The 13800-nt window shown below is 35.0% G+C and overlaps 1 protein-coding gene across 1 annotated transcript in view; it reads right to left on the bottom strand.

Annotated features, from left to right (window-relative positions):
• Positions 1-1900: 1900 nt before the first annotated feature.
• LOC135683898 (uncharacterized) overlaps positions 1901-13800 on the bottom strand; it is a 44288-nt gene continuing 32388 nt past the window's right edge. The window contains exons 17-19 of the mRNA XM_065199280.2: positions 3640-3756; positions 2648-2770; positions 1901-2407 (exon numbers count right to left, since the gene is read on the bottom strand). Of these exons, the coding sequence (XP_065055352.2) occupies positions 2189-2407; positions 2648-2770; positions 3640-3756 (459 nt within the window). The 3' untranslated portion in view covers positions 1901-2188. The remainder of the gene's footprint in view (positions 2408-2647; positions 2771-3639; positions 3757-13800) is intronic.

Below are 13800 nucleotides of genomic sequence, written 5' to 3'. Positions count from 1 at the left end.
AAATACCCAAAATTTTTACAAAGAAAAGTAACACCATTAAAACGCATTAAAGGCTAAAGAAACATGCAAAAATAAGTAAATTATGCTTTTTGTACATTGCAAATGCAAATTTGAACATTAAATTTTTGGAAAAAAATCAATAATTGTCGAAAGCCTATAGCCTTACTTTTTGTTGAAATATCTAAAAATTTTCAAAAGCAAAGTAACACCACTAGAACGTATTAAAGGCCAACGAAACATGCAAGAATGAGTAAATTTTGCTTTTTGTACATTTCAAATGCAAATTTACACATTAAATTTTTGGAAAAAAATCAATAATTGTCTAAAGCCTATAGCCTTACTTTTTGTTGAAATATCTAAAATTTTTCAAAAGCAAAGTAACACCACTAGAAGGTATTAAAGGCTAACGAAACATGCAAGAATGAGTAAATTTTGCTTTTTGTACATTTCAAATGCAAATTTACACATTAAATTTTTGGAAAAAAATCAATAATTGTCGAAAGCCTATAGCCTTACTTTTTGTTGAAATATCTAAAATTTTTCAAAAGCAAAGTAACACCACTAGAAGGTATTAAAGGCTAACGAAACATGCAAGAATGAGTAAATTTTGCTTTTTGTACATTTCAAATGCAAATTTACACATTAAATTTTTGGAAAAAAATCAATAATTGACGGAAGCCTATAGCCTTACTTTTTGTTGAAATACCTAAAATTTTTCAAAAGCAAAATAACATCACTATTACCTATCGACTTTAAGTGTTCTGCCTGACCTTAAAACTTTCGGAAAAAATCATTATTTTACGTAGGCCTATAGCCATTTTTGATGAGTATATTTGATGAGTAAATATTTTAATCAGAAAAATAAGGTGGCCTTATTATATCGAAGGATAACAAGATGAGTTCAATGTTCTTTTTTATACTTCAAAGACATGTTTTGTCTTTTCAAAAGGGTGAACATTTTACGCAAGGCTTTAGCCTTACTTTTCGGTGTAAGAGCAGAAATTTTAAACATTAAGAATAACATTACTTTGAAGTATCCAAGACTAAAGAAACATATTTTATATGCTGTTAATTCATTCATTAAGAGCAAATTTGTCTTTGAAAACGTTACAAAAAATCTACATTTTTCATAAGCCTATAGTGTAATTTTTTGAGGAATAATAGGAAAACGATTAAAGAAAACGTCTCTTTAATGTATCTAAGGCTTTAAAAGAGAATTGTGGCTTTAAAAACTTTTCGAAAAATCGTCATTTTTGTAAGCTTATATCCTTAGAAACCGATTGCAAAATATAGAAAGCAGAAAGTAGGCCTTCGTACTCTTAAATTTTCTCCCTATCTTTATTCCTCATTATACTAGTAAATGCTTTGGTATCATTTTAGGCCCCCCAGGACACAATTAAACACGAAAATTGTGAAGCAAGAATGCCCAATAGTCGGCATCACGAAATTATAAAGTGTACATTGTTGGCTATGAGGTCTTCTTTTTCCATTCACTGATTGAGGAGGTATTCCTATTGAAGACGAGGCTCAATATCCACAACAACTTGACTTAGTCCAAATCAAGAACAAGACGACCATGCAGCGCTTCTACTCAATTTTTAAAAGAAAATATTTCAGGGCTATCATCCTTAATATTCAGCTCTATTACAAACTAGAAAAATGAACAAATTTATATCCAAAAATTTTCACATGAAAACATATTCGTTATTGCTCAAATGTTTAACTTATATACTGAATCATTTCGTTTTAAAACATGCTCAATAAAGAAATTGTGAATGAGGATGAGGGCTATCCTTTTTCACCGATTCCTCTCATCTTGTTTTTAAATATTATTTTGGAAAATTTTCGAAAGACACAACGGTACATCAGTCGACGAAAAGATACATTAAAAACAAGTAGATAGTTGTTAGTATATTCTGTAAATCAAGTACATGCCATATACTATTTGCTTCAACACTACTTTTTCGATCTGAATCATCATTACCTGATACATATGGGTTAAAAAGAAACAGTTATATATATTACGCTATACAATCGTGACGAAAGTCAGATGCATCTAGCACCAAAACTGAAATATTAAAATGTCTTTTGTGCACTTTAACTAACTATAATTGAAATGTTAAACCTATAAAACAACTGTAAATGCAATATTGTAACTAATGCAGAGTCAAACAAAGACACATGCCCCTTAATGATCAGACGGAGATTTTTCAAGGTCGTTGTTCTCAATCTGCAATGTCGGGCTAGACTTGGGGGTGCCATTCTGACCAGCTGACAGCAAAGCGAAGTCGGCGATCTCCCCTGCATTTAACTGCCGTGCTATAAGCTTCTTGTATTGCCCCTCCTTTTGTAGCAGCTCATCGTGGGTTCCTTGCTCCACTATACAGCCTTGATCAATGACGATAACCTAAAGAACCGAGTCAAGCTATTGATTAAAAGAGAATCAACATTGATTGGGTTTTGAGTTGTTGTTTATAAATGAACCTATCTGAGCACTAAAAAATTATTCGTAAATTGTTACTTAACAATTCGCTTAATCAATCTTACCCGTGGGTCACCTTGGAAATTGTCGAACATAAAAAAAAGGATGAAATTGCAAGAGCACAAACTTATTAAAATGAAATTGAAAAGAAAATGGCAACATTACCGTCGATGCGTTTCTCACAGTTGACAGGCGATGCGCAATAACCAAGACAGTTCTGTCAATCATGGCGCGATCAATAGCTTCTTTAACAAGGTGCTCACTTTCTGCATCCAACGCACTCGTGGCCTTAATGATAAAATAAAACTTTCAAGATACCATCACGAGGAATTCCTAACTCAATTTTCAATATGATAAGCGGATTGGCAATGTAAAAGAGCCTTCTTACATAGCAATTACCTGCTTCTTTAAAGAGTTTCACTATTCCGTAAACATGTACCGACCAATCGAGAGAAAAGCAGGGGGCAGGGGCAGGAAGTAGATTGTCTCAGGCCACGAGATGAGATTGGGTCCAAAAAGTTTTGAATAACAACCACCATTGAAAATCATTGTTCTAATGACGTCAGCGTGGACCTCATTTTTCTTTTTGCCCCAGCCCCCAGAAAAGCTTTCGGCGGGACTGAATACGAACCCACAAAGAATCATTGCTTTTGTTTAGGCCAATATTGATAAAAACAGACCTTTGCTATCAGATTAATATCACACATAACTTCTATCAGTTTTAGCATACATAGGTGTTTATATGAATATGCTACTTTTGGTCTCAAAAGCTAAAACTAAAATTAATAACAACATTTATATATGTAGGTATGAAATTGAAAAACACGGATTTTTATATCCGTAAAGACCTATATTTGGAGCAATTATGGGGTTAAAAATCCAAAGTTAAAGAGAGAAAATATAGCAAGGATTCGCATACGTTTTCAGCTGTCTTCCAAGAGAAGAAAACATTCTAAAACCTGAATAATAGTCTACAAAATTTTCATATATTTTGGCATATCTGACACTATTTCCAAACGTTAATCAACGATTTGATGGGGATGAAACTTGAAGCCCGTATAATTTTTCGCATATAGAATAAGATTATATAAATATCACCAATGTAAATGTCGGTACAACTTCAAAATTAGCACTATAAAGATATTTCTTACTTATACCTCATCTAGAAGTAGAATATCTGGATTCAGTATCAGTGCTCTAGCTATTGCTATCCGTTGCTTTTGTCCACCAGACAATTTAATACCACGTTCACCAACTGTTGTTTTATAGCCTTCCTAAAAAGAAAAAGAAACATATTTGTTATATAATGAAAATAGAGTTCTTTAGTGTGACATCATAAAAATATATTTTAGTATTTTTTTAATTTTGATCAGTTGAAATATTTTTTAATGTGTAAAATAAGTTAAATATTTCGAAAATCAGGCGGAAATGGCCAAGGAAAGATTTGAAGCTATGGATTAAAGTTGGAACAGAGACCAAATTACAGAAGGGTCTGGGCTCATTGAACGAATCTGTGCTCACGTGGCCATACCCTGGTTACCAGACTCACTATATAACATGGCCAAATCTCAGCCAATTCGCAACACATTTAACTAATTTTACATACTTAGAGGTATTACACGATGCTCTTTTCTGTTTTGGGTCTATATTTAAAAATTCTTAAATAGACTTTTGTGACGTCATCAATTAAGAGCTCTATGACTATCAGCTGAGAGAACAACTCCACATGACAATGATAGATACTTTGCGCTTACTGTACGAAAGATAGCAATTGGAGTTCAATTTAGACAACTTGCCCTTGCATACAAAAGGACGCTCACGTCTTGTATGGCACTGCATCTTGTATCATGGTTATCAACACATTCCACACTATTTTTTTTGTAGAAGCCTTGTTTTGTTATATCCTGATTTTCACAAACTGGCAAAATTTTGTTCCATCTTCGAAAAGTATGCTATTTGGCCCAAGTATTTGGCCCAAGTTTCAGTACTCCTTTTTTTTGAATTTTCCAAATTTTCAATAACTTGCAGAATTTCATTTCATTTTAAATAATTGCATTATTTGGTGCATGTTTTATCACTTTATTTTGTATAAAATATTTAGGCATCTAGAAGAGGGAAAAAGTCAAAGAACTTAAAAACCATCTCATTAAAAATATGAAGTTAGGCTTTTCAGGGGCGGATCCAGAGAAAATTTGAAGGAGGGGCAGTTGGTAGTGGGGGCGCTGAAAATTTTTCAGAAATTAATGATGAGTGTACGCTGTATTCACTTTGTAAGGAAATTAACTTAAAAGTCTCGGAAATTTTTACACCTGCTTCCCGTTCTTCAAAAAGGGCGCACAATTTCCAAAAAAAGGGGCGCTAGACATGCTTCAACTCGTTGAGGGAGGGGCAAATGCCCCTAGTTGCCCCCTTTCCCTCAAAATCCGCCACTGAGGCTTTTTCTAAAATTCGAACAATATCTGAGTTGAGGATCTTTAACAAGGATTGACTCTTCAATATGACCACCTTGTAATCATCAGAAATCAACAACGCATCTTGTTTGAAAGGCCCGGACACCAGTTTAGGAATTTTTGGTCCCTATTTAGTTCCAAGCCCCTCACTGAATATTCGATAGTCACGCTTGCTCTGCCGACACAATATTCCATGCAATTTAAAAACAATCTACAGTTATCAATTGACGACAACTAACTGTTGGTTAAGACTGACGACACAGGGAAAAGTCCTTCAGTCCTTGAGAAAGTTAGTCTTTTTAGATACTTTGTTTCAGATATTAGGAGGCAGGGATGTGCCAACTCGGAAAGGCCTGAACACAGGTTACTCTATAACCAGTTTCTGTATACTAGCGACGAAATTTACTTAATCGTAGACAGATGGGAGCACATACATTCCTTTTTTGTAATACACTCTTTTTTATAAGAACACGAGCCTCAAATTGGTCAAAAGTTAAAAAAACAAATTAAGAACAAGCTGAGGCTGAGCTACTGTAAAATGCAATTTTGAACAATGTTTTATCCAAAAAACGAGGACTTTTAGCCACATGTGGGTTCTTTTTCGGTGAACATTGAAACCTGTTGGCAAATGAAGGCTGTCTCACTCACTTTGTTGGCAAATAAGGCCTGAACACCTCCCTTGAGCGAAAACGCTAGCAATCGCACCGCTTACACCCTATTAATTTAAAAACAAATTAAGAACAATCTACCCTCATATTTTTGGAAAAACAGTCAGTCTGAACTCGAATTCACTGGCTCGTACAAAAAAGAGTGGTCAAAAAAATAAAGTCGGTCATTTTTTTCTGAAATTAATTTAAAAACAAATTAAGAACAATCTACCCTCATATTTTTGGAAAAACAGTCAGTCTGAACTCGAATTCACTGGCTCGTACAAAAAAGAGTGGTCAAAAAAATAAAGTCGGTCATTTTTTTTCTGAACGCAGCCCGCCGCCCCCCCACCCCCCCCCCCCCACCCCCAAGCAAAATTGTCTAGGCACATCACTGTTAGGAGGGATTAATATATAGTTAGACACTAGACACTAACACCTGTGATCTTGACAACAACAAGTATTTTATTGAAGAAATTAAGAAGATCAAAACCCGTTTATTTATGTTTACAGCCTGAACTAGTAAACATCTTAATTACGACAGGTAGCTTAATTTTAGCATTTAAATTTTCTGCATTTATCTGTAATTAAGTTATTCTATTTGAAGTTGGTTTAATTGCTGATTGTGGTCCATAGGTCATTTCTTTCTATCAGTGTCGCAACATGTTTTAGCTGCAAAGTTTGTCAATCGATGGACATGCCATATTGCCACAGCGATGCAAACTCACCTCCTGCAGTTTTTAGATCTTGCTTGATGCTTAAAATGCCTTAATCTAATTTGTGTTGTGCTACCAGATAACTTAGTTCCTTGAATGGCTTTGCAATGCCATTATGAACAAAAGGCAATTCACGACCAACACAAATGAAAAACAAGCAAGGGTGAAAAGTTCTATGCAGGGAAATCGTTCGAACGCCAATGTTCTAATTAGTTTATGGGTCGCCCACTAGGGAATCTTCATTAGTCAAACTACTTATTATCACATATAATTTTTGAAACTATTCCGCCACTTTCATTAAAATGGATTAGAATTACTCTAATCGCATATTACGAATGGGTATTTAGAAATCCAGACGTCAAGGGACCAAAGCAAAATATCGCAATGGAAGCATTTTTCTTGAAGATGCACCTAATGTCACCATCCAACACTGAAATAAAACTACTGGATTAAAAAAATGCTTTACTTAAAGGTGTACTGGAAGGTTGTGAAAAATGCTTCATTTTTGTAATCTCTTAGGTGAATCAAATTTTTCACCAAACAAAGGAAGTTTCTTTGAAAAATCTTCTACGAACGATTTCTCCAAAATATTCTTTATCGCAAAACGAGTAGCCTGCGTGCAGACTCTATGGAGGAGAAAAAATCCAGTGGATGAGGAAAGTAGATTGCTCAAGTCTACTTTCCTTGCCCTCTGGACTTTTTCTCCTCCGTAGAGTCTGCACACAGGCTAAAGTCGAGCGACATTATACTCTTGTAAATAGGGCACGAGATTTCCACCAAAATAAAGGGAATTTTAGGGATTTACTGATAAAACAAAATGACTTCTATCAAAAGAATACGGGATTTCCACGCAGTGATTTGTCCCCAACTTCAAGCAATATGACCCCTGTAGCCCTTATTTAATCTCTCATCTCTATTTTGTGTGAAGAGCCTTGGAGGAAGTCCCAAAGCGAGGCAACCGATGTTTTTGCTAAATGATCAGTGAATGTGCCTCATGGCAGGTCGAGCTGGCGAGGTACTCACAAATACAATAAATAATTATCAAAGCTTGCCGACAATGGCACATTCACTTATGTGAACCTTTCAAGATAATACATGAACTTGCTTGGTTTTGACCTAAATGTTCAGTATTAAATTGAAATGAGACAAAAGATCCGACTTAAGGGGCTAATTAGTCGAGACAAACAAGGCGTCTTGATAAATCGCCTATTTAGACGTGCATTTCATGAATAATGATGTGAATTGTTTTTACGATTACGCTTTATCAGGCTGTTATCGACTTCTAAAAATCTAATTAGAAATTAGTTTAGGCATTTATTGTCTGTGTCCCCAAGTGTGAAGGTAGGTTGGTACGTGCGTAGAATGCTACAACAACGTTTTGCATCAATTGTTCTCTGGATCACGGACTTTGGTGGTCTCCTGCATTAAAGGGGGTCATAATCCTATTAGGGAAGGTGTAACGAAAAGTAGGGACGAATTTCAGCAACGCATATCAAAGTTTTGAGTTGTGGATCAAAAGCAATGTAATCTTTGAGTTTCTGGATAAACTGAAAAACGTTAACATTTTCCTTTCTACTTCTTTGGTCAAAGTGACACGTTTTCTTCTTAAGTTTTCAGGGCCATATAGTGGGGGTCATCAGAGTTTGTGGAACAACGGAATTTGAAATAAACCTGGCGCGGGTTTTCGAAATTCTGTCGATTGCTTTGAACGAACGACGGAATTCTCCACACTTGCCGGACGCGGATTTTTTCGAAAGTGATACACGGAATACGGAAATCTTACGTTTTCCGTGTCCATCTTACGAAACAAAGTTTTACGATTTTACGAATTTGCGGAAATCTTCACCTGTTGTCTTATAAAAAAGGACCTGGTCAAATCTTGGTATTTCTGGTATCAATAATTTTGGGACCATATCAAGTTAGGACGGTTAGCCTGCGCACAAGACTCTTACAGTGAGATACTTCAGAGTCTGTGCGCAGGCTAGGAAGGTTTGCCTCCAGCCCTCTCCAGTACTGACATAAGCACATTTTTGCATCTGGCAATGAAACGAGTTTTCCTCCGCAGTTCGCACTTTCTCTAACTCTCTGCGATTCCGGTACCCTGGCACAAAAAAGAGACCCTGCTTAATTTCCTTTAACCTTGGTTGTTTAGAAAATTTACTAAAGTGGTCGTAACTAAAGCTTGCAACGTTGGTGAATGTTCATACATAATGTGTAATGCAAGGGCTCCTTCAACAATAATTCACTGCATTATTGTCTAGTTATAAAGGCATCCCGACCAAAATTCCTTAATGAAAAACTAACTGTCTGTTCATGGATTAGAGAAAAGTACGGATTAGATAATTCAGCAACGTATTAGCTGTATTACAAGATTTACCGCTGCTGAAGATTTTCTTCATTTAAGAGGAAATCTGTTTGATCTTTCCAATTCAATGATAATTTGGTCATCATTTCTTCCTGTTATCTAATTACAATCATACGTAACATGGACGCGCACAAAGCAACGTTCAAATGAAGAAGATGATTGATGAGAATTCACCAAGAAACGTGTAGGCAATGCAAATAACGAAGTGCCAAACGACAAAACACCTGTTCATGGGTATGAAAAGACGTTCAGAAATAGGCCAAAGAGTGAAACATAACAATAAAAGCGTACTTCCGCGGCCATATAAAAATCAGTAGCAAACCCGAAATTAGAACGCTTCATAATTTGAGCAAACAATTAATTCTCCTCTGCTTCTCGGCATGCAAAGATAAAAGAGACACGCTTCATAAAAAGGCAAACAAATTGTTGCTGGAGAAAAGAAAAGGAATTGGGAGATGGTGATCGGGCACTCACTCCCTATGCCACTGACAAATACTTCCAAGGATACTGGATACAAACATTCTATATTCTCGTGAGATTATGATTATATTAAGTATACATTATGTAATTTCTTTGTGATACCTTTTTGACACGAATAATATTCTTGCCGATAGTCATACACAAATATTGTGATACACAAATAATATTCTTGCCGATAGTCATACACAAATATTGTGATACACAAATAATATTCTTGCCGATAGTCAATAGGATTGAAGCTAAAATTCATTTTAAATAGAAGGTGACTATTCCAATGTTTCCAGCAAGATGTTTACAGATAGAAAATAATGGCTATGATTCCTTATTGGCTATACCACCAGAGGCGAAAGAATATATACTCAACAGCTTTCTAAATGGATATATAATAAATAATATTCTTGCCGATAGTCAATAGGATTGAAGCTAAAATTCATTTCAAATAGAAGGTGACTATTCCAATGTTTCCAGCAAGATGTTTACAGACAGAAAATAATGGCTATGATTCCTTACTGGCTATACCACCAGAGGCGAAAGAATATATACTCAACAGCTTCCTAAATGGATAGGCATATCGATTTTTCAGCTATTTCCGTGCTATTGCAACTAATATGTGCATTGAAATTTTGGTAAAAAAGGTTGAAAGCATGCCAACTTAATCTATAATAAAAACGTACCTTTTATAAACACATGATTGTTTAGAAACTGATGTTACATTAATCTTGTTAAAACTTTAAAATGGTTTAGAGATACGCTTCAAAATTTAAATAATTGATTAAGTGAGTTATACAGCAAACAAAACGAAGGCTTATTACCACAAAGTAGCATGCAAGTGAATAAAATTTACTTTGAGTCATAAATGCGAGGTCAAACATGGATGTACCCACTTCAGGGTATCCCCTTCCCAAAAGTCAGTTCGAACATTCTGAAGAGTCACGGGACCTGGTACTTTTCTCTTGAACAAAGGACCAAATAAAACACTAATCAATTCTAATTTGACGCTTAAACGAAACAAATCGGTCTAAACGGCTAATAAATAATCATCATCGCAAATAAATTTCAATTCTACAGTCACTTCTAGTTTACAAGCCAAGTCAAAGGACCTCTAGCGTGCTTTGGTATCAAACACCACAATTATAGGGTATGAATTTCCATGTTGACAATGAAGACAACTACTCATGGAAATTATAACTGAAAAAATAAGTTTCAGTTTTTTGGAGTTAGAAATTAAATATCTTAAATATTGGTTCCAAAAATCATAGACTAAATAAAATTAGCAAGATGATTTTATATATCTTCTTTCGTAGACATTACCATTAAAATACCATATAATACAAGAATAATTTTCTTATTCTGCACTCATTTAGACCGTTTAGACCGATTTGTTTCGTTTAAGCGTCAAATTAGAATTTTCTCATGTGTCATTTCAGTACTGCACTCATTTGAATTTGCCAAAAATCTTAATCCTGTCCTTTTACAGATTCTTTTGTACGGTGACAAAAAGTTGCCATTTAAAGTAAATAAATTCATTCAAGAATCTATTATCCTTTATATTTCAAGAACGGAACGCTTTGAAGGATAATAAGTCATTTTCATTAAATATTCCTAAACCTTGTGCCTCACCCTCTTATTTTTAATTTCCTATATATGTACTTCTTATCTTTTTTTGTTAACATTCATTATGTGCACGTGTAGGGTTCGTATTTATTTGTCTAGTTGCATGTAATGGCCATAGGGTTGTTATTGTCCTTTGCTTCCCGTGGTATCCTACCTGCAGTATCGTAGAGTAATTAGCAAGTATAGTAAAATTTAGTTTGTATTGTAATATCTTATCTGGATACATATAAAAAAATGTGTTCCTTGATAAATGATCGAAAGTCCAATTTGTTGTAACTTTTGCTTATTCACTCTGCTTGTGAGGAATTAGAGCTGATTCAAAAACTTTATGTACTTGAAGAGATGGACCAATTGCAATATTGCACGATCCAGCCTCGATTAATTGCCGGGATTTTCATTCGGAGGCAGCAACGAACTTTGTCGTTTGTATCACTGTTTGCTCCATCCTTGAAGACTTGTTCAATGTCAAAGACAATGACATATTATCAGCGATAAGGATAGATTGATAACTATCAAAAACAAGCTTAAGTCCACCTAAACACGATAATATATAATATGGCAATGTATCTTATTTTATCAGACATATCACCGTATCTTAGGTCATCCAGTTTCAACTTGCTTGACAGCATGGCCATTCACAGTACTTTTTATCTCTCTTCCTGGGTCGTTTGTAACGAATACTAGTACGCGCAGGAATGAATGACTTATTTTCCTTATAAATTCATTGACTGCGTCACACTTTAATTTGCTTGATCAAAACATTTTGTGGATCGAACGAAGAAATTCACACAACTAGACGAATACATAACGTCACGTGGTCATCCATCAAGTGCTCACAAGGCTCTCAAGAAAGAAACCGGGAAGAGTCTAATTCGATTAACAGACAGCATCCACCTTTTCAAACATATTGTGATTTATCTTTAATATTTGAGAAAAGATTCATTCATAACAACTTAAGCCATCTACAGCTAAAACTTGGCAAGAAAATATCCGAAATATAAAAAACACACAAAACAAATCAACAAGCAAAGGCACTTTCAAGGCCTTGCATTGATGCTACAGGCATATGCATGGTAACCTTAAAAGAAAGTATAGAGAACAGAACTGGGTACGAAGTGGAAAAGTTGCAATGTAGTTTCATATCTAAAGGATGGCAACTGATACTTCCTAGGCCCATATGTTCATGATAGGTTGAAATGTAAATTATATATGTATGAGAAAGTAAATATACATTATAGAACAATTCTAAAAATTTTACAGAGCTCTACCTAGACCGGAATCTGTATATTGACGGAGCAAAGTCGTTTCATCTGGAAACCACATGAAAAGGAACCTACGATTTACAGTGAAGAAAGTACGAGACTTGCTAATTCCCTACCTAAGGAACTGTTTTAATTACGATAATCTTGGGAATACAGGAGAGCATCGAAGTATCACTGCTCTGTTTCTTTTGTAAAACTTAGCGCACGTATCCTAAAGTGATCTTTGAAGCTATAGCTTTGAAATCTGCTGTGTTCAGATGTTGACAGATACAACAAAATAAGGAGCATTGGCAAAGGAAAAGGTGACTGCTAATTTCTCTTTGATAACAAAATTTACAATGATGATCCACCGAATATTCAATTATTACTCATTTGAAGGTATTTGCGACAGCTTTAAGTAGACAAAAAAGAATCATCTTGAAAAGCTTAATCTTTTATCCTTAAATTCACTGATATTCTAGCTTATCCTATTTGTAATCCCAAATCTAACAATTAGATTAAAGTTGAATTTGACCTACGATATGAGGCAGGCTTGAGTTCTGCACAAGCATATCTGATAAAGTATCTTGATCGCTCAGTACTGCAGAAGGGGACATTGGCAACAGTTCCGTTGTCACCTGCCTAAATCAAAGTGCCGAGCTTTAAATGTTCAAAAAAAGGAAGGACATATTCTAGGTAAAGAAAGAATTTAGTTGAGCCTATTCGAAATTTGCGAACATATAGTTGGAAGAGCCACAGGTCTTTCCCTGACTAGTGTTAATGAACCAAGAAAAACAACAGTAACCCTTTAAAAAATTCCCTTGCCCTTACCGAGAATTTTAAGAAAAGATTCAGCTGATTTTTCACTTTTAGACGCATTTTAAATATCTTTTCTCCAGATTGTTTGACTCAAATCAAATTTCAGGTGTTCTTTTTACTGTACGACAAACATTAGCCTGATTGATGAAAAAAATTGTCATGAAATCCTGTACATTATCAAAACTCAACCCAACCAAAAAAACCTGCGCCTAGTGCTGGGTGGGTGAAATGAAAACTAAATAAAACCAACAGTAAATGGGTGGACTAGTCATGAACATCATGGTCATGCTCTAACGAAAAATAACAAATTGTTTATTTTGGTCATTTTAAGCTATGGAAGAGTCTGCAAAACTCTAAACCTTTGAATCAACCTGTATATTGTACATCTCTATCATCAATTTTTACTCTGTTACACAAGAATTGCTAGTTTGACATTAACATCAATATAAAACAGAAAATCTGATCAAATACCGGAGAAAAACGAAGCCAAAAACTTTCTATAACCTTTATGCTTATATGTTCGCAGTTATTTTCCCAATTGCTTTGTGCCTCATTCCAACCAATTTATATCCCCCATGATACCCACAATTTCGAAAAGTTTTTCACAGACCTTCAAACTCCCAAATTCATTCGCATCATGCTCTTCGGAACCCCAACTTCAACAAGCCAGCCTCTATCAAAATATTTAGCAACATCTTTCACAAAAAATAAAGCCAAAATATGTCAGAGTATATTTATGACACGGCACAACGTAATTAAAGATACTTTTGTGCACAAGTAACAGATAGAGAAGTTGAATTATGCCTGTTGATCAAAAAGAGCAATTTTCAAATTTCAGTTCTAATTGACATAAATATGTACTTTTATATCTTGCAAGAAAGCATAACCCAGAGATAGCCACGGAAGAAACTGTGCTGACAGTTAACCTAGGGCGTATAGTCGACCTGGCATTCACCGATAAAAAAAGCAGCTTAATTACATTGGAT

The sequence above is a fragment of the Rhopilema esculentum genome, chromosome 7 (assembly GCF_057945365.1).
Source record: "Rhopilema esculentum isolate cy_ngs chromosome 7, ASM5794536v1, whole genome shotgun sequence".
Classification (NCBI taxonomy): domain Eukaryota; kingdom Metazoa; phylum Cnidaria; class Scyphozoa; order Rhizostomeae; family Rhizostomatidae; genus Rhopilema; species Rhopilema esculentum.
The sequence above is the reverse complement of the archived record's forward strand: the minus strand, read 5'-3'. Positions and strand labels throughout refer to the sequence as shown.